Source organism: Typopeltis vanoorti, chromosome 4 (genome assembly GCF_054136105.1).
Source record: "Typopeltis vanoorti isolate ZY-2024b chromosome 4, IOZ_Tvanoo_1.0, whole genome shotgun sequence".
Classification (NCBI taxonomy): Eukaryota; Metazoa; Arthropoda; class Arachnida; order Uropygi; family Thelyphonidae; genus Typopeltis; species Typopeltis vanoorti.
The window spans coordinates 155,247,685-155,270,341 of NC_143552.1; the positions used below are offsets into that span (position 1 = coordinate 155,247,685).

Genomic DNA, 22,657 nt, shown 5'->3' on the forward strand with positions numbered 1-22,657 from the left:
AAATTTCTACCTAAAGGACGAAGATTTGATATTATGATTAAAAGAGAGTTCAAAACGCAAAAATTTTCAAATATTTTTCAGAATTTAAAGATATACGTCTTCCACTGAGTTTGCTGTACAATTCTCAATGTGATTATTTCACAGGGGCATTGGATAACAATGCCCCTGTGAAATAATCATATACTATTATATGGTATATACTATTATTTTATAGGGAAAATAATAGTATATAAATAATAATAATAACCAAGTATATACTATTATTTTATAGGGAAAATGGACACAGTTTATATTATAAAACGCCAGATTTTTACTATATATATCTGAAAACTAAATGGTAATACTGTTAGCCAGTCTGTTTCACTTTAACTGGCTATTTGAATGGAAATGCATCACAGTTTGGATTTCAATAAACAAGATAAATTATTATTTTTAAAATACAACATCGCCATAATAAACGAAATTCTCAGAATTCTTGAAAGATATTCGACTTTACTAAGAAGTAAAAATTTTAGTCAAGTGTTCCCATATGTCTTTCGATCCTGTTCACTGTTTCACAATGGTGTCTATAGTGGAAGTAAATAAATTTGAAAGGACTGGAAATTATAAAGTGCTTGGTTACCGAGGCACTGCATTTCTTAGTACTTGGTGACGAGTGGGTCCATCAGATCAATGCCTTAACTCCTGTGATTTGCATGTGCTCTCCAGGTGCACCCCATGTGTCTCGGTGTGCGGCTGTTATCACCGAGAAAGATCGTCTGACAGCTTCTTATTCGTTCTTAGAGTTTTTGCCAGGAAAGCGAATGCAATAAGCTACTCTAGTTTGCATGAATCTTGGCCATTGACATCATTAAATGCTCACTCAGTAATCCACAGCGAACATCTCGCTGTGTCAAATTGACGTAATCGTGTCTTATATTCATAACCTAAATTTCTATAATGTCAAGTCATGTGATACTGTAAAACGCTTTAATTAGACCTTGACATGTAATCAGTGAAAATGAAGACTGATTGCAAGCTTATGTATCAGCTATCATAATAATTAACAGAATGCAGTTTTATTTAAATATTCATGTGCTTTAATATTTCGCTTTAAAATTCATTTCGCTTTAAAATTCATTTCGCTTTAATATTTATAAAATTTATTTTTCCAGAAGCAAAAATCTGTGGATATCGCCGAAATCCAGTTGAAGGAAGAATTGGAGGACCTCATCGAACAAATTAAAGTGAGAAAAATACAAATGACTTAACTAAATAATTTGCATATTTCATGAGCTGATTTTTGCTTTTGTGTCAAAAACTAAAAATAATTCTTTTTTTTTTGTTAGTTTCAGATTTCATAGCACTTTAAAAAACTCACATCGTTATGAAAGTTACTGATGTTTTTGTAGCCATGCTCGATATTTAAAAGAAAAAAAAGTACAACAAAAAGTACAACAGAGCAGCCTAAGAGCTTTTCTATTTTTTTAAACATAATTACATAATTATAATTAAAAAGTAAAAATAATGCCATACGCTTGGAATAACTAACTTGTATAATTAGCTTTAATAAACAGACTGGTAGCATTCAACTTTTTTCTGTACTAAGCAAACTTATTTAAATTCTGATGAGGATTCGAAGCTTGTTTTTAAGGTGCAGCATAATGGTTTCCTCTATCTAACTGTGACTTAGCTATAAAAATTAATAAAAAATAATAAAATTTCTAACGCCTTTCACACCTCAAAGGGAGTTTACCTTTAGTCCTAACTCACTTTTGTACTCACAGTACACCAGATGGCTTCTATGTATACCAACGAGATTTTTATCGCAACAGATGTCATTTCACTTTTAGGTCAATTGCTTTCTTCACTGCTACAGCAATTACTCCCAAACGCAACCTAATTGTGACGCACAATTTAAAATACAGTTTCCAACAAAATTTGGGGTTTAAATGAAAGCGTCAAAGGAACTAGAATTGTGTTAAATCGATCTAAAAATATCTTCAGAGTCTGGAACAAGACAAATCACTTGAAACACGAATTCTCAGCAATAATTTAAGTAGATGAGGATTCAGCGAAAGCTTGAATTACACCTCGGAATTAAAATGAATTCTGCAGCAGGCCAAAACGTTGAAGCGGTTTTCATGGAGGTGGATACGAAAATGCTCATCTTGAAACCTTATTCTTTAGGTTAATTCAAATTCACTGAGATAAGTATTGGAAATTCCACAAGAATATATTTAATACATTATAATATTAGCAAGGAGCCTCCGTAGCTCAGTCGGTATATAGACGAAGCCTGTTGGTCGGAAAGACCTCGGTTCGATTCCGTCCCTGACATGAGGAACCTTTATCTGGTCTCTTTCGACTGAAGGTGAGTTAGCCGGTCTCATGCTGGGGTTTTTTTCACCCTGAAACTCGTTTTTTTTCTGTCCCCAGAACAGCCAAACCAGCCCCGTGAACACACATAGATTACAGTCATGAATACATCCAACCATATTCCGGTCCTGAGCCCGGATAAAATTGGGGGGTTGGGGAAAACGATGGTGAACTATCCTGTAGAAATCTCACCGGGAATACTTTGTGGGCAATGCCTACAAAGTCACCAATGGTTGGAAATGACTAAAACGGAATATCAGCAAAGCTTAATCTTGAACTATAAGTCCATGATGTTCTTAATTTTTGAGATCATTCTATTATAGACAATTGTAGAATTAAATAGCAACGTATATAAATATTCATTATCAACGACTGCTTTAAAATAAAATATTATCTTATTCAAAAGCATGTTTTATTGTCACCTCTATTCTAAACTGCTGATTAACTTTGCTCTCTCTCTCTCTCTCTCTCTCTCTCTCTCTCTCTCTCTCTCTCTCTCTCTGTCTTTAATAGAATTTGGGTTGTAATGGTGGATACAGCTATTTTTTTTTTTTTCAAATCTATTTAAGTAATAAATTTCACGTTTAGATTATTTTACGCCTGAATTCAAATGTATAAAAAATTTAAAAGGATGATTTCTTTATATTTATTTATGTGCTGCCTATTTAAAAATGTTCATTTTTTTTTCTTATTCGCAGTGGTGTTATTTCATGTTATATTTCATAACGTAGGCGATTAAAACTACGCCATTTTTGAAAAATAATTTGAATAATCTTATTAATTAAAAATTAAATGTATCTGGAGTGACTATAACTAGATTGATTCCAATTTAGATGGATTCCATGACTCCAATCTACATTGATTCCAAATCCAATAATGTTCCTTAGTTGCTCTTTTTAATGAGTATCTTTTAAATGTTCGAAGAGGGTTCTCAACGTAGTTTTTTCCAGGAAAAAATAGTCTCACATGCCTGAGCCACAGATTGACTAACTTAAGAACCACATTACAAAAAAAAAAGTTCCTCTAGTCTGTGGACTGGAGTCTGCTTAGCTCAGTCGGTTTCAACGATGTGCTTTGGTTGAAAAAAAAAACACGGGTTTGAATCCCGTAGGACGCGAAGAACTTTTATCAGGGATTTTCGCCTGAAGATGAGTTAGCCAGTCTCATATCTCCTTAAACTAGGGATTTTTCATCTCGCAAAACAGGCCGGAAGAACATACGCAATACACAAGCATAGGATATTTCGTGAAGGATTAATGAACCTATCCCGTTGGATTTGATTTTGAAAGCGCTTGTGATACTGTGTGGGTCTACGCATCAGTAAGACAAACAGACAATCCCCGACTAATCGAACCTATAACAGTCTTTCTTCTGGCAACTTAGCATTATTATTATTGTTGTTGTTGTTGTTACTATTTGAGACTGCTACGGAGTCAAGGACTCATCGAGGGAGGCTCTACAGACAATTGTCATACCTTCTGTGAAACTTATTCCCACTGGATGCATTAACCGCTTTGATAGGCAAACTGCTCCACTCACTCCCTGCTCTGTGAATCTAGCTCTCACCCCCTTTCTTAACCGCCCATAAAGCTAACTTCTCCACATTCCACATAACGAACAATTTCATCACTTGATAACCTATAACAGCCATTCAGACTTTTATATCATCCGACTTTCTCCTGTTTACCAGTGTCTGCAGTGCACGCCCTCCCAATCTGCCATCGTAATCAACATTCCCTGATCCCAATATCTTGTTCGGTACTCTTCATCCCACAGCTTCTTTATCCCGTCTGAACCAAACTGTCCACAGTGGTCGAGTTGAAAATGATCTCTTAAGATGACATAAGTGCTCCTTAAAAATTCTTGACGGTACAGAAGTTCGTTAATTATACACTCTCACTAATCCTCTCTATCATCCCACTCTCACAGATTTTATCCAAACAAAATATATTTGGAGAAAAGGACAGCACAGCAAGACGAATAAAATGCAGCCATGATGAATTGCGTAAGTTTTGATTGGCGCAGCAGGTGATGATGTCACCATACACATTTCAAAAGATATTTTGAGTTTTATTTGAAAATAAGAGAGACAAAAGTTTAACGATTCGACTTATTTATATATTATTGATGGAACATGCTTTAACTATTTCAGTGTTGAAGAGGAACATTTTCTGAGTTGAAATAATAGTCACATTCCTGCTTCTAGTAGATGTTTGATGAATCAAAAACAGCTTTCTGTAATAATAATAATATTATTAGTCATTTAGTCAATCACTCATCATTTTCATTTGTGGTCATAGGTTTTTTGAGTCAAATGCATTTGGCATTTTGAGTTCAAAGCAACCAATGCATTACGCAGTCCCATTTATACGCTTGGTATACTAGAATATTATATTTGCATTGGTATTTATATGCCCAAGTGTCTTAATACTTTTGGAAACTAAGCGTACACTACATTTTTCTATATTCTATTTCATAACCCTGATAACTGCAAATAGTTTTCATTTGGTTCCTTTTGCAGAAGAAACAAGAGTTAGCAGCAGACAAAAGCATGTCCGATATCTGTGGCAACATGGCAGATGCACCAAAAATCCAACTAAGACCAAAGAAAATCTTGAAAGGGCATTTGTCTAAAGTAAATGCTACTGACTTTAGAGAGGACAGCAGGTGAGAATAGCACTAATCTCGTTTATTCTGTTCAATTATTTGTATAGGTTTTACGTAAATAAATTACACATAGCAGCACTACAGTAACGAGGGTATGAAGCGCCTGTGGCAAGTGTCTAACTTGCGTCCCAAACTCAAAAATTTTAAATTTTAAATTTTACTAAATGCAATATGTTAAATACTTACTGTTAACCCCATCAAAATGAGTTGCAGAATTTGTCTAAAGCGTCGTATTGCCGAAATTCGAAAATACAATATAAAATAGCGGACTTTTATATCTATTTATTTATTTTTTTACGTTTTGCGTCTCAAAATTAGTTGCGTCCGTGGGGAGCGCTTCATTCGCCACGCCCTCGTTTCGGCACTGCATAGCAGACACTGAGATAATGCACATAATTGCTTTGCTGAAGGACTCTGTAAATGTCAAATCTATCGCTCTCTCTAATACAAAACTTAAGTAAGTGTTGTCAAAAAACAGCGCCCTTCATTATTCAAAACAGTACAGTAAACTTATTTATTATGAATGAATTTGACACATTTATACAATTTGATACTTTCACGAATTAAATATAAATAGTCTCGAAATAATAAACATGTCAGCAAAAACTTCTAGTTACTGTAAAAGTAAATTTAAGATTTTCAGATTTAAATAATCATTTGCTTTTTTTTTTTTTGAAAAAGCGCTTTTGGCAGACTCATTTAATCCCCACCTCGGGGATTAAATGAGTGCTTTAGTAGATCTGAAGCGGTGTGGTGCAATCACAAAAAAGTTGTCTAATCTGCTATATTGTATTACTTGACGACACTCTTACTATTTTGTATATTAAGAAAATATGGAATCCCTGCTTAAGTAATTAAGACGATATGATAAAATGTAGGTCGCCGATCAGTGTATTGGTTTGAATATTAGTGACACCTTTCTTCAGCCAATGATCAATAATTTGGCTTTGCAGATGACTCCAGGGCTGCATTACGTTTGCTCAATTTGATTTTGACAATCTTGTTTGCAAAGATAGAAACTGTAGTTTGAAAATTCATATTTAAAATACGGGATAATTTCTTCCTTCACTCGTAGCATAAAATGGCACAATTACAAGAAAGAAAAAAGGAGAATTTGTTCCTCACAAAACATGCACTCAAAGTTTAAGCAAATCATAACTTATTCCATGCGTTAATAAAATCAGATAATGTCAAGCCAAGTTATTTTCCTTTATGGATTGGAATGTTCCTTCTTTATAAAGAATAATTACCGAGTTTAATACTGAATGGCCGAGAGTTAGTCTTAGATGTACAGTAAGATTACAAGAGACGAAGTTACCAGTTCTAGAAGCGAGTGGACAGAAATGTTTGATGGAAACCCTTGAAACAATCCGATCTGTAGTGTATACTAAACTAAAGCAGTCTAGTAAAAGATATTAATCAGCTTAATATCTGATATGGACCCAAGCATTTTTTTTTGTTTTTTTTCTGAAGGAGAAGAAAAGCTTGGATCTTGTTCCACCTTTGTCACGAGTTGCTTTGTATTGTACTACTGTATCGTTTCTTGAGGTGGATCATGATCAGAAAAGTGTGAGAACACTGGTATAGCGAAGAGTTCAATACACTGCTGCTAGATCGCATGTTAAACTCTCTCGTTTTTAATGATTTTATAAAAATTATGGGTGAATTTCAGAAGGAACTTTTTTTTTTTTATCGCCACTTGTTGAGCATAAGCTATTAAAAAGAAAGTAAGTGTTCGAAAAAACTCTTTGTGTTTTTGTTAATTCACAATGTTCTATTACTGGATGACAAATTTTTACGTATTTTATGAATCTTAAAGAGAATGTGAGGAGAAACCTAAATATCTACTATAATTATTTGAGTAGAAGCTTCAAAATGAATGACAAAGCAACTTCGCCTGTGCTTTCTTCAGAGCACTATTTCGATAACCGGAAACTGCTTGCATAATTCTTTACATAGACAATGCCCAGTTATGCAATCTCATTCTTATACATAAACCTCATGCGAGAAGGAAGAAATTCTTAACGTGAAGGGATTTTTAATCTGAAAAAAGGGGATTTATTCTCCACCTCTCGTATTATACACCTTCAATATTATAAAAACGTTTCTTAGTATTGTTTCTCAGCTCAGGACAAGTAACGGTTCAAGTAACGGTAAATGCCTATCAATGTGCCTTTAGTCTCTTTGAATTTTAATTTTGCTTGAATCTAAAAAATATTCTCCAAACCAATGCATCTAAGCAACTGCTCAAAAGCTCTGCGCTTTAATTTTTATCCTAAAAATAATGAAGAAGGAAATAATGAAAGAAAAGAAAATAACAAAGAAGAAAATAATGAAACTAATATTTACAATTCTGAATAGCATCGAATTCGGAAGGTAAATGCCTATTAAAGTGTACGTCTATTATTTGAATTTGGAGGATGTACCGAGAGAATTGCCTTCCTCACGTAGATAACATAAGATCGAGAGAGAGGAGGATGAGGAGTTAGTTTGGTGAGTTTTGAAGTCTTTATTTTTATCTTGACAGCTTGTACGTTAACCGTTTTTTTTTTTTTTTTCAATTTTAATTAGTAACTTGACAGCACATTACTAGCGTATGATTATAGGATATTTTGGACCTTTGATTCCTGGTATATAATTTTTTCAGATATAAAGAGCCAAAAGGCTTCACTTCAGTGATGCAAAATTATTCAAATTAAGTTTAAAAAAATTGTGATGTGACATTTTTAGCAACTCGTATGGTAAAGTATAAGTTCTGCATCACTTCAACCTAAGTATTTACATCTGGGTCTGGCTCCCACTGACGAGACCTCAACAAAGGTCGAAACCTCTCTCGGTAGTGACCCCCCCCCCATAATGTATAACATCATACATCTCCTAGGAGATGTGTTTTACATTATGGGAAAATACTAAGGTATTTTCAGATCAGAAACTCATGTAGTTTCTCTATTCGGCTTTGAAATAATGTAGGATTCAATATCCACTTAATTTGAATCTTTTTTTTTCATTCTTTTAAGAGCAAATCCAGGTTTTTTCTGTGGAAATAGTAGTATAATATAATTGTTCATATTACATCAGCATAGTCTAAATTTCGATTATTTTACTTTAAATAATTTGTCGTCTTGATAGAAATTGTTTGGTTCTTTCGGGGAAAAAAAAAAACACGTATTATTATTTGCATAATTTGGAATTCGTGAAGACTTTAATAAAAATCCATTGATTACGATGTAGTGGATCGTAGGCCAAGCTTCTTCCGTTATATCACATGAAGCATATTTAGTTCAATAAGAAATGTTATTTTTGTAATAATAAGATGCGCTCGAAATGGAATGTGACTCAACGAACACAAAATATGCTTCAGTTGTCCCAAATCGAAATGGGCTGTGCAAGATGCGTAACTGTACTCGTCTGGACAGGTTGTCCCCAGCCCTTAAGTGCAGCCTACGAAGCGTCATGTCAAGGACGGTGAGTTGTGACTTTGGGCGTAATAGGTGCTTGCTGAGAACACTTTCTTAGGTAATAAAATCGACCACTGACCGACCTAATAACTTAGCTCGGAAAGGACAATTAATAACGCTAAATATAACCTGGTAAAAGATTTAATCGGGATATCTGTCACCTTGAACTTCATTAGCATTCAAGTGAATTCCCAGGTTCTGCTAAAAATAAAGGAAAAGGGTTAATATTACACACTCGTGCAGTGTCTTTCGTAAATGCTTCTTCAAACAGCAGTTTGTTATAAGCTACTCTGGGAATGTTTTCGGGGAAGCAGAAGAAGGATCTTGAATTTTGTAAGCTTAGCAATCAGTGCCAATTTGTGTTGCAATTTCTCAAAAAGAAGCCTTTTGATTCTTTTTTTTTTTTTTTTTTTAATGAATTTTTGCACTTAAGATGAATCCGTTTTTAATATCACCACAGGGGAATAGACAGACAATATTCGAAAAACGATATTTACTTTTTTTTTTCTTTTTTTTTTTGATGGAAGAAACTCACAAAGCTTCATCTTGGTAATTGAATTATTTAGAAAGATAAAAACTATATTTTTCTCACTATTTAGAGAAATTAATGATTGTGCCCAGACAGGAATTTAAAGATGATAATATGCACGGAGTTGCTTGTTCCACCTTTACTACGAGTTGTCTTAGATATGCGGTTGCGGTACTGACTTGCAACGGTTGGCTAAATTTATAGAACCAAAGGCTTCAATTTGAATAGTCAAGATAACATAGTGGAGGATAATATGGATTCACCGTATTTTATAGCTAAATATAAAAATCTTAAAACCTTCCAAAATTTATTATTATTATTACGTGACACTTCCAGGGAGTCCAAAGACTCATCGAGGGAGAGTGTGCCAACAACATCGAACGATTGACCTCCTTCCAACTACTAACCGCGCTCAAACTTCCTCAACTTTTTCGTGAGCCATTAGTAGCAGAGGCTCTACCAATCGACCAACCTTTATCACATAACACCTTATGAGAAAATAAACCTATGGCATCCCCGTTACTTTGGTTGGCACTGGAAAAGACACGAAGGGCTCAAATGCTACAAGCTTTCTGGTAAAATTTCCAAACCTTTTAAGTTTATTTTTATATTTGGTTATAAAATATAGCCGGATTCATAATCCCCTCCATTTTAATGTAACAGATGACTTTCCTAGCAAGTCGACGTGCAGCTGATAATGTAATCACCAGTTGTTTGTTTCTGCCTTGAGCACAAGTTGTGTATCGTTGGGGAACCTGGACAAGTAATTAGCGTAACCGAAACTATGCTCGTGCATAGGCACTGCGGAACTGCAGCACCCCCAATTTTTCTCGATATATAAATATATTTATTAATTTATTTATATTTGCTTGTAATATTAGATAAAACAAACAAAACTTACTATTTACTACTAGCAGGAGATGTAAATGTCAGAATAGGAAACAAAAAATACAAAACAAACATAAGTAAATGTAATCAAAATGTCGCAAATTGCGCGATTTTGTCATTTATAATAATACGAGAATAATGAATTCAATGTTTAAACACAAGGAAATACATAAATATACTTGGTCAACCAGAGAATACAAATCAGTAATTGACTACGTTATCAAAAACTTTAAATTAGCGGAGTTAATTTTAGACGTAAGAGAATATCGAGGCTTTGAATTAAACTCTGATCATTATATGGTATCAGCAAAAATTCGTTTTAAACCAAAGTGGCTAAAAACACATAGAATTGAAAATTCTTACCAGCCAAGCTACAAAATTTCTTCATTACAGGATCCTCAAGTTAGACTACAATATCAAAAATGCACAAACTTAAAAACAGAAACCACACATGAATCAAGTGACATAGAAGATGAATGGGAAAATTTGAAACAAATTCTCACAAAAGCAGCAACAGAAACCTTAGGAATAAAGCACAAATGGATTAGAAAAAGAGGACTACGAGACTGGAACAAAGAAATAGAAAATATAATAAAAACCAAAAAGGACAGTTACCAGAAATGGCAAAATTCCAAAACAATAGAAGCAGAAATAGAGTATAAAAGAAATAGTGCAATTGCAAAACGTGAAGTAAGGAAAAATCATAGAGAGAGACAGAGAGAGAGAGAGAGATGGGACAATTTCGTAACACAACTAGTAAATGATTTATTTAAGCCACAAACCAGAACCTCTAAAGTAATAAAATAAATGAATAAAGAAATAAAAGAAAAGATAAAAATACAAACAATAGATTTAGAAAAATGGGTGACCTATTTCCAAAATCTCTGGACAGATGAGAACAATAAATTAAAATTTTATAAGACAAAGAACGACCTAATAGAAAATATCACAATGTTAGAACTAAAAAATATAATAAAGAAGATGAAAAATAGGAAAACACCAAGAGAAGACAACATAAATATAGAACTATACAAAAATGCAGGTGAACAATTTAATGAAAGACTTCTACATTTTTTTAATATGGTTTGGATATCCGGAAAAACTCATGGAAAAAAGCGCTGGTTATCCCAATTTATAAAAGAAGGAAATAAAGACGATTGCAATGACTATAGAAAAATTAGTCTGCTGAATACAGGATATAAAATATACGCAGGAATATTAAAAGAGAAACTAAGCAGCATTATAGAAAACAAATTACTAGAAGAACAAAACAGTTTCCGAAAAGGCCGATCCTGTATAGATCCAATTTTTACTTTAAAATTATTAATAGAAAAGAGAAGAGAATTTCAAAAAGAAACACACGTGGCCTTTATTGATTATGAAAAACGTTTGACAAAATTAGTCGACAAAAATTGTTTAAAATATTAACCGATTTAAACATGCCAAACCAACTTTTACAATCTATTCAAGAAATATATACAGGAAATAAAATAGCAGTTAAATTAGAACACACCTCAGAATGGAAAGATATATCAAGATGGGTACGACAAGGATGTACCCTCTCACCTCTGCTTTTCAATATATATATAAATGAAATATTAACAATCTGGAAACAGCATAACCCATTTGGTATACAAATGACCCCGCAAATGAAGATAGATACACTACTATTTGCAGATGATCAAATAGTATTAGCTACATCAGAAGATGATTTACAAAGATCATTAAAATCATTAAATGATATCTCAAAACAATATAATATGACAATATCCAAAGAAAAAACAAAAAGAATGGCATTCAAAGGAGAAAACCCAATAAGAAGTAAAATAGTGATAGATAATAAAATACTAGAACAAGTAAACACTTTCAGATACTTGGGATGTGATCTATCACACGAAGAAGAAAGAGACATAGACACTAAAATATCAAACTTTGTCAAAGTAAATGGCATAATAAATAATATATTTAAGCCATCCCTGGTAGAAAAACACACTAGAATCAGACTATATAATGTCTTGTGAAAACCAACTCTACTATGCGGAAGCGAAACATGGACCATGAAAAGGAAAGATGAAAAAGAATTCAAACAACAGAAATGAATTTCTCAGAAAAACAGCTGGATATACCAAGTGGGACCACAAAACAAATGAAGAAAGAAGAAAAGCCAAACGGCTATTTTTTTTTCTGACGAGGTTGATAAGGTAAGTGGGTAAAGATCCCTTATTGTTTTTCAGCCAGTAAGCGAAACTAAGATCGAAAACTACGATCTGAACGTTTCGTGCCGACGAACTGTCGGCGGATCCAAGTGTAAGTGACCACTTAGTAGTGCCACACCACGGCAACTCGTTGCAAAGGTGGAGCAAGATCCCTCACTGTTCTTGATATTTTCTCATAATGTAAAAACACAGCTCCTAGGAGATGTAGTACTGCTTTACATTATGAGGAGAGGTCACTACCCAAACCGGTTTCAACCTTTTTTGAGGTCTCATCAGTGAGTAGCTAGACCTAGAATATCAGAGTTTAAGTGAAAAGAACTTACATACTTTTGCTATACTATGCGGATCCAAGTGTAAGTGGTCACTTACACTTGGATCCGCCGGCAGTTCGTCGGCATGAAACGTTCAGATCGTAGTTTTCGATCTTAGTTTCGCTTACTGGCTGAAAAACAATAAGGGATCTTTACCCCCTTAACAAATGAAGAAAGTTTACAATCTCTGAATATAAAACCAGTTAGTTACTACATTGGACATTATAAACAAAAATGGATAGAACATTTAAATCGAATGGACAACAGCAGAGTTTAATAAAAAGGTGGCACACCGCTTGGCAACTCCTATAGGTAAAGATGACCTCTCCATTGCATCTGCCTTGGTATCTCCACCTCTGGACCTGGTTCCCACTGACGAGACCTCAATAAAGGTCGAAACTAGTCTGGGTAGTGGCCCTTCCCTTAATGCATAACATTATACATGTCCGCAAGGAGATGTGTTTTGCATTATGGGAGATACTGAGATAGGAGTGATGTTAGCTTGGTCCACCTTTGCTACGAGTTTTCCGGTGTTGTACTATCTGACCCCAGTCCTGAAGATACTTTCAGGTACAAACTTTGTTTGCACACACTTGGATAAAGGATTAAACTAAATTTATTACAAGTTTAATTAGCTTCTCGAATATATCCGCTGACGATAACTTTTATTTATTTATTTATTTTTACGTGAGGGAATCTCATATTTTCTAATTAAATAGCAGTAGATTAGCGCTTGTACAAAAACAGACCTTTTTGATCAAAGCAGACGATGAGATCTTTTTCAACCGGTTCTGAAAATAGGCAATTAACTTCACTGTTTTGGTTAGGAATAATTTTATGCATCAATGCTCGTCATGCGTTTGAGGGATACAGGAAAACCTCGCTTAACGTGAATTCGATATGCGCAATAATCAGTTAGCGCGATTGAGTGAAATGATACTATTTCCTGCTTTAATCAGTTAATGCAATTTTGATTTTTTTTTATGTTACGCGATATTTTTTGTAGCCAATCTGCAGCGAGCGGAAAAGCTGAAGTCATTCAGAGACATGAAAGTGGCGCTATTAATACCATGATTGTGCGAGACCTGGGATACAGTTCGGACTATATTAAATAAGAGCAAAGAACACAAAGAACAAGGAGAAGTTGCTACTGCTTCTTTACGCATGCAGATCACCCGAAATAGAAGTCATTTAATGATCGAGATGGAAGGTCTTTTATCACTCTGGATTGAGGATTATAACCAAAGAATACCTCTTAGTACAGGGAATATTCATGCAAAAGCTCTCAATATTTTTACATCATTTGAAAGAGATAAAATTTCAAGAGGAAAGCTTTACTGGGAGTTTAGGATGGTTTGACCGGTTTAAAATCGAACTAGACTATATAACGTAAGAATAACTTGGGAATCTGCTCGTGCTGATAAAGATTCTGCGGCCAAATTTCCTGAAGAATTGCAAAGGATAATTCAGGAGGGTGATTCTGATGATCGGCAAATATTCAAAGCCGACGAAATTGGTCTCTTTTAAAAGGAAGCCCATGGCAACAAAAACTTTCCTAGATAAAACTGAAGCATCTCAACCGGGATACCAAGTATCTAAAGATCGTCTTACGCTTTTATTAGGAGGCGATGCAGAAGGCGACTTTAAACTCAAACCTATGTTAGTTTATCGGGCGCAAAATCCAAGATGTAACATTATTGAAGAAATGAGCACAACTGGAAAAGAACTTGGATTTAATGAACTGGGTAATGAAGATGTAAGAAACTTGCACGATTCCCATTCAGAACATTTAAGCGAGAAGGACCTCCTCCAACTACGTGCATATGAAGAAGAAGATAAGGAGTGCGAACAAGAGAATGATACGGCTAAGAAGCTAACTGCAAAAGAACTTGAGCGAGTTTTCAATCACATTGAGCATGCTAAGGAAATTTTGTTTGATGCTGATCCTGATATGGAACGAAGCTTCGAAGTTCGCAAAAATCTTGATAAAGTGATCGCTCGCTATCGCAAATCGCATGACAAGATGAAAGAGTCGAGCACGATTCAAACATCTTTACTTAATTTTTTTGTGAAAAAAAGTAGCTCAATCAAATGTTTAGACATTAAATAAAAATTTAAGCAACTGATTTTTATTAACATCGATGATTTTTTCCTCTAATATAGCTTATAAACTGTAGTTTTTCCAAATTTACGCTAACTGATGGATGAATTATAATTATTCCTATTGTTTAGTGTATTTGCTTAACGCGATTTCGCTTAGCGCGCATTAATTGATGGATCAATTAATCGCGTTAAGCGAGGTTTCCCTGTAATTATGTAATTAAAATCTGGCTCAGTAATTAATTCGCGTTGGAATGGAAAATTATATTATTACAATCCGTAAAGTATAAATAATTATGATATATCCTGAGTTCAAAGAAAGAAATTGAAATTTTTTTGTTATTCTCCCATTGACCAAATCAAATTAAATAGAAAAAAGAGAGAGTAGGAATTGCTGTTTTTTTTTTAATCTAAACAAGCAAAATGGATTTAGATAAATTTATTTTAAGAAAGTTTTCATTAAATTTTTCTGGTGTTCTGTTCAGAGTCGTTTGTTCTCTACAGCACGCACATAATCCGTGATCAAGTTGAGAAAAGCATGAGTGATGGAGTATAACGAAGGCAAAAGTTCAAATCCAGTGACATGAAACATTCGTAAAGTTAGATTCTCTTTGTTGCTTGAATATTTGTTGGGTGGTCACTCTTATTATAGATCTGCTTTGCTGAGAGCTCCGATTACGCATTTATGGGGTATCGGGGTGATTCTCATTAGTATTCTCTACCTGCTTGTTGCCACGAAGCGACAATGTCACTGACCTGTTAATGGCTCAGACTCTTTTCTATTATTTTTACGGCAGTCCTACTCTAATTCTCTAAATAGCACCACGTGCGGTCTAATGGATAGAGGTTTCCCAGATTATTTATACGAGACGACCAAACATGGCACTTTTTTCAGGACATTTCCATCTTCCAATAAAAAGATGGTGGGTTCACACCAAATGGGGAAAATCATCTCTCATCTCTTATATGGTGTCATACTAAGTAAAACAACATTCGCTAAACTACCTTGGAACACATCAGGTAATGCTGATTGATTTCGAACTTGGGAAGGGAATTGCTAAGATTTTTTGAATACAAATAATGAAGCAAGAAAAGGGTTGTATAAGGAAATAAATCTATGGTCAATTTATTCAAGTGTGTGCGTTGTGATTAAATAAAATAAAAATGAAATAAAATGGTTATTTTCTTCATTTTGTTTGCAAACAATGATTTGTAATAAACAGTTACAACTGAAAACAGTTCAATTAAAACTATTGTTAAGTGTAGCGAAAGTGTAAAGTTACGCATGCTCATGACTTGCCCAAGAATTCACAACTGTGTACTTTAACGAAGAGAATTTGGAATACCAGACATTTTAACGAACGAAACAAAATTCCTGATAGCTGCTGAAAATTTTTAGATAGTCCGGACTAAATAATTGTTTTAATGCATCTGTTCAAACAGAAACAAAACTAGCAAACATGAAACGTTTATAGATTTGAATACGACATTTCGTATCATTGAAAGGCTAAAGAGACGAACGTGTGGCTGACATTACAGTCGATGTCGCATCAAAAACCTCAGAGACAGAACTCGATTGCATTCAAAGGAGATCTATCCGCTTAACAGACGACCTCTTTCTCAGTGACTTCCTCCAAATGCTTTCCACAGACTCTGATTCTGCGTTATGCCTTTTCTATAAGTTATTTTAAAGACTGGCATTCATCATCTCTCCATAAATCCTCTAATCCGTACGAACACCGGGGAAGCTTCTGGTGAACGTCAGTACACCGTTCGGCTTCAAACTCACTGAACCGACTTCCCATCCTTCATTTAATATAACCCTGGAACAGTTTTTTCCCAAGTTCTTCGAAATTATCAGATTCAGTTCTCTTACGAATTTTCCACAGACATTATCGTGTTACAAGTCTCGAGACCTTGCGTAAAGTTTATGTACACAGGGTTCGACCTCTGTGTACATAAACGGTCGCCCACTTGCCCGTCGTAGGCAGAGTTTACTAGCTGGTGAGTAGCAACAGAATGGACAACGTAGAATATTTTTTATTTAAAAAAATGACCTGGTAAGACAAGGATGCACATTATTTCCACTCTTATTCGTCATCATCACATTATAAAAGAAAGTGGCATCAGCCTTATAAATATTTTTCAACTTTAAGAAAACATTCTACTTTGTCCATTCTGTTGCTAAGAATATGCGTAATGTGCAAGGCCATTGTAGAAATAGAAACGAATGTAACAAATCATATTTTCCAAAAATATCAATGATCTTTTGTTGTTCTTCCTAATCGTATGATTTTTTGACTTCTCCAGGAAGGCCGAGACTCTTTATTGAGGTAATAAGTTGTTCAGACTCGCCCTCGGCTACGAAGACCATTACAGTTTAACAGAAATCTGTCAAAACTCTTACAGCTTCTTTCTGTGTACTCAATGACAAATTTAAAAAAAAATCTCTTTTTTTTCCTCTTCTCTCTCTCTCTCTCTCTCTCCTGATTCCACTGGCAGGCAACAGCATGCAGAACCAAGAATATACAAATACAAAGTCGGAGGCAGAACCTCGCCACCATTCGAAATCTCCGCAGTATTAAGCAGTGAACAAAAATCTCCCCAATTTATAATCCACCACTATTCCAATCCTCAGCTCTACAAAGAGTCAATCAAATAACCCACGGTCGCCTCACGTATAAGTATGCAGCAGGCAGGAATCAACTGCTCCAAACCCGGGCTCCACTTAGCATCAGACCACAGCTGTTCTTGGATTGTCATCAATGAAAGCTAGATCCAGGTAGATGCAGATTTAAATCAATGCAGAATTCATATATCTTCCGTATCCAAGGATTAATAGGGCATATCCCCATATTATTAAATATTCTGGATAAGAAATAGTTGTAGAAATGTTTTTTCATCGTTAAGTCGAAAAAGATATCTCACTCACACACAGTAAATTTGTTTGCTTGAGCTTGGATAAGGAATTAAAACAAGAATATGATTTCTTGTTAAGTACAATATATTCAGTAACCAAGCGGAAAAGTGTCCTATTTCGATATTCTGCTTTTCACCATCCATGAAGCACATTCTCACGCGTTATTTGTTAATTTTGTCACACAAAATTATTTGTTTTCAAATAATTTTGTGTGATGAAGTTATGCGCCAATTATATGAATTGTAACAATTATAGTATTCTTATTCCCACAATGTTATTCGTTAGACAAAGACAATTATCTTAATTTTCTGTGTCGAGATTAATAAGTTCTCGCGCAATTGCATCAAAAGTCATTTTGAGTGATTCGTTGCTTTTGTTTCTCATCAGACATGTGGTGTCTGGATCGTTGGACGGGAAACTCATTGTCTGGGATACTTGGACAGGAAATAAGGTAAGTTAAAAAGCTTTCTTTCATGGTTTCTTTATGGTCTTATATATAGAACAATTATTTCTTACGTTATCCGTTTTGTATAACATAGCAGTTTTGGCGGGGCTTTAAAAGGTAAAACCACTGGCGCGTGACGAGCTAACAAACTTGTTATCTACCACTGCTCCTCAAGTGCACTTTTTGCTCTTTGTTCTCTGGAAATAAAAAAACCCAATGAAGAAATGGAGACCAAAGTTCTGAGAAAGATAGGAGGAGAACTGAACAGATACCGCATAAATGACAATGCCATATTAAAAATGAGGATACCGGGAAGAACACACTCTTGTTAGTGTGTTAGCAAAGCCAATCTCAGGTGGTACGGTCACTTAAACAGAATGGGAGATTTGCAAAACTAGTTTTTTTTTTTTTGGAAGAAAACGGACCAATATCTTGGTAGATCGATACAGTAAGAAGTACCTTATGAGACAGAAATATAGAGTTCAAGACAGAAGAGAAACGGATCGAGTGAGATACTAAAAGAGGTCCCATTTGACAAGGTGTAGCTGTTGACCGACTAGGTACTTCTAAAAAACCGTCGTTTGATTTTTCAGTCAAGGAAAAGTCCCAAAACAGGAAAAATACATCAAAAAACCTAAAAACAGTAAACAAATAAAATAAAAAAAAAATCCAATGAAACCAGTATAACGAAGAACAAAAACGATAAATTGGGGAAGAACTGGTCTGGGAGATCCGCTGGAAAACAGGCTGAGGACCACCTCGACGTTGGCCTTCGCAAATCGGATCAAACCTTGAAATGAAAGCAATTTTGAGTAAATTGAATTGACAATAATGAGATTAAAATATAAGATGTGAAAATATTGGAGTCTTGACAGATAACATATTGAATGAAAACTTTCACACGAAATTAGTAAATCCTCTGAGACGATTGCTCATCCAATGATAACGACGATTAAAGTGAAAGCAACTTCTCTTCATGGCGACCTCTGACAAATTTTATATATAGATAATCTATACTAATTATGAAAAGGTATTTAGAATAATTATAAAATAATTTGTAAACTTATAAAATCTTAAGAAAATTCTTAAATTATTTCAATAATTATTAAGAATACAAAAGATATTTAGAGATATTTATAATTTGTTTGAAAATTCCTACTACACAGAATTATTTTCAGTACTTTATTCTAATATATTGGCAAACCAATATGAAATAACGAGATGTCAGTAATGGATGTTTTAAAACGAATCCCCGTTCTTTGCGATATTAAATGGAATATTCTAGAATATAGAAGATTAAGTTAAAAGAAAACTCGTCTTGAATATTTCAAAGAGATAACATTACAACTAGAAACAAACTATTAAATAATACAATAAAACGTTTTGTCCACACACACACACACACACAGCTGATGTGCCACAAGATTTGTAGATGAGGGTTCGATATTAAAGAAAATCAAAAAATAAATGAAAATTTACTGAGGAGCCTAGAAACACGACCGTGGATATATGGATAATGGCATTATTATTATTATTACATTATTATTAAGAGAGATGTCCAGGGAGTCAGGGACTCATCAAGGGAGACCACATATTCCATGCACCTGCTATTATACTTATTCTTGAATTCATTCGCACTGCTTGCACACACAGCATTCAATAGCAATAATTCCAATCACGCAACATCCTTTAAGTGGAAAATCTAGTCCTCACTCCTTCTCAGCAGCATTCATTCTCATCTTCCAAGGATGCCCTATTGTCATTTTCCCGCCTCATAAAATTAAAAATTCAATCTACTAAAATTCTGCATAATTTTTTCAAAAGTTTGTAAGTCTCAATCCTATCACCCCTCTTTCTGCTGTTTGCTAGTGCCTGCAGCCTACAAATTCTCAATCTGTCTTCATAATCAGTATTCCATAATCCTGATATCATTTTTGACACTCTCCTTTGCACCCTCTCCAATATATCAGAATAAAAACGGAAACCAGGAGACCAGACCTGCGCACAATAGTCCAAGTGAGGTCTTATCAAGGCCATGTCAAGAGACAAAATAACATCCTTGTCTTTACATATGAAAGTTCGTTTCAGCATTGCAATTATATTTTGAGTTGTATTTGTAATCTTTTGCTACATGGCCCCTGAAATTTAACTTTCTATCTACTAACACTCCAAGATCCCTAGCCTGATTAGCTTCTTCTTGCATAATCCTACCAATATACTACGACATCGGATATCTAATCACGCCAAAGTGAGTGACTTTACATTTGCTAACACTGAACGGACACCCATTTTCCCATGCCCACAATTCCAGTCTACTCAAATCATTCTACAATACTGCATATCAGTAACATTCCTGATTACCCTACCTATCTTGAAAACAACAACAAATAGCTGTATGTTGCCTGTCAAATCCTTCCCAATATCATTAATGTACAGGTTGAATAACAGTGGACCAAGCACTGATCCTTCTGGTAAACCACCAGTTATCTTAAATCTTGCAGACTCACATCCCCTGTATACCACTTTTTTCATATCTCTCAGTCACCCATCCTCTTACCCGTGCTAATATTCTATAACCAAACCCATTTTTTCCAATTTATGCAATAGTCTACCATGCTGTATACCAGGCCTGCACAACATACGGCCCGAGAGCCGCATGCAGCCAGCAATGCTATTTATTTTGGCCGTCTGCCTGATTGAATTATTTAATCATACGGGAGAATATGAAGTTACACGATTTTTTCCTGGCGTTGAATTAAATTTTTACCAAGACTTTACACTTTTACACAATCATGTTTCTCTCAACTCGAGAAAAATTGCATTTGGAGTTATTCCCACTGTCGTATTTAATAACAAATTATTACAATCCTTTCGAGGTTTTGTTAGCACTAGTGTCGCTGCGGGGAAATTCAAAGTTACATCTCCGTGATAACGACTTGATGTGTACGAACGAGAACGAATCGTATTACACAAAGTTGGCCGTGCCTTGACTGGCTTTGGCAGTGTAGCGGTTGGTTGTAGCTGGAGCAATACATTACATAACTGTTATCATAACCTGCATTATTGTGAGTTTTTCATCATTAGTTTTTTTGTAATTAATATTGTCAATCTCGACACAATGAGCTTAAGTAAAAAGTGTAAAATGGATTCGGAACATCGGACGAAGTCCGCATAAAAGTGATTGAGGATCCATTTTCTGTCGAAGCAGGAAATCTACCTGTCGAACTCCAGATGGAAGTTATCGATCTCCAGTGTTCTGAAAATTATCGGGTCAAGCATAGGGAGAGTACTTTACAAGAGTTTGATTCTATTCTGGATCAGGATAAATATAAAAGTTTGTTGGATACTTCCTACCAGGTATTTTGTATGTTTGGGAGCACGTATACTTGTGAACAAACATTTTTGGTCATGAACCTGAACAAACCCAAACAGCGTTCATCTTTAAGTGATATCAATTTAGAGGCCACATTAAGAACGGCCACTTCAAACATGACACCAAACTTTGATAAAATAGTGGTAACAAAGAAATGCAATGTGTCACATTGTGATATTCTGAATGTCACAATGTGACATTCAGTCACTTATATTTCACTGAGAATAAGTGTGATATTCTCATTGAAATTATTACTAAACTTTGTGTTTATGTTTAAGTGGTTTTTATCGAGAAATTCTGCAGCTATATCTGTTTGTAAATAATTTTGATTACAATTTTAATTGTAACTATCTAAAATATTTAAGTATTAATATTAATTAGTATTTACTGTAGACCTACTTACAAATGTACTTAAGTTTAGCTGCAGTGACTAGTCTAAGATTCTAGGTCCGAAGTGATCTGGCCCTTGGTCAGGCCCTCAAAGACAATCAAATTGTGCAGGCCTGCTGTATACTGTCAGAAGCCTTAGCAAAATCCAAAAGTGTTTTATTTCAATTGTTATAGAATGTGAGCAAGTTGCTAAAACATGACCTTCCCTTAGTAAACCCATGCTGTTCATTGCAAAGTAAAGATTCGCTGTCAGTCCTAACCATTTTTTTCCAAAATCTTCACCACCACTCTTGAGATACTAATTGGTCGATAATTGGATACATTGGTCTTTTCACCACCCTTATGCAATGGAATTACCATACATTCCTTCCATTCCTGCGGAATCTTCCCTGTTCTGGGACTTATATTAAATATCCGGGTCAAAGGAATGATCAGTTCAGCTGAACACTCTTTTAGTACACATGCTGATATTCCATCAGTCCCTACTGCTGAATTCTTATTCAGTTTGTGCAACAGCACTAATACCTCGGCCTCACACACCTTCTTTCTTCATCTGATGAAGAGGTAACAGTGAGCTCAATGTTGCGTTCACCAGGTTGACAGCTTTTAACAAAATAGGCGCTCATTAACTGAACAACCTCTTCTGCATCTTTAACCCTCACGCCATCTAGATTTATACGTTATTCTTTAATATTCATTCTTTCTTTTACCTGCAGCATATCGATAGAATTTTTGTGGGTTGCCTATAGCTTGCAGAGCAAATTTCTTTTCATGCTCAGGCTTTGCTTTCCGTACAACAGTTGTGACTATTTTAGCCTACTGCTTATAACGTTCATAACGGACGCCATCCCTATGCACACGGTATTCCTTCCACGTCATCCGTTTCTTAAGAATCTCTTGCTTAATAAGATTACACATTCATTTTACTCCTACGCTATTTATTCTTCGAACTCTCGGGACACATTCTGATATCGCATCATTTAAGTGTTGTTTAAATGCTTC

At 34.8% G+C, this 22,657-nt stretch overlaps 1 protein-coding gene across 1 annotated transcript in view; it reads left to right on the forward strand.

Moving 5' to 3' along the window:
• Gbeta76C (guanine nucleotide-binding protein subunit beta-2) overlaps window positions 1–22,657 on the forward strand; it is an 81,861-nt gene that overhangs the window by 6,467 nt on the left and 52,737 nt on the right. Inside the window, exons 2-4 of the mRNA XM_090392184.1 lie at window positions 1,155–1,226; window positions 4,880–5,025; window positions 17,835–17,898. Of these exons, the coding sequence (XP_090248310.1) occupies window positions 1,155–1,226; window positions 4,880–5,025; window positions 17,835–17,898 (282 nt within the window). The remainder of the gene's footprint in view (window positions 1–1,154; window positions 1,227–4,879; window positions 5,026–17,834; window positions 17,899–22,657) is intronic.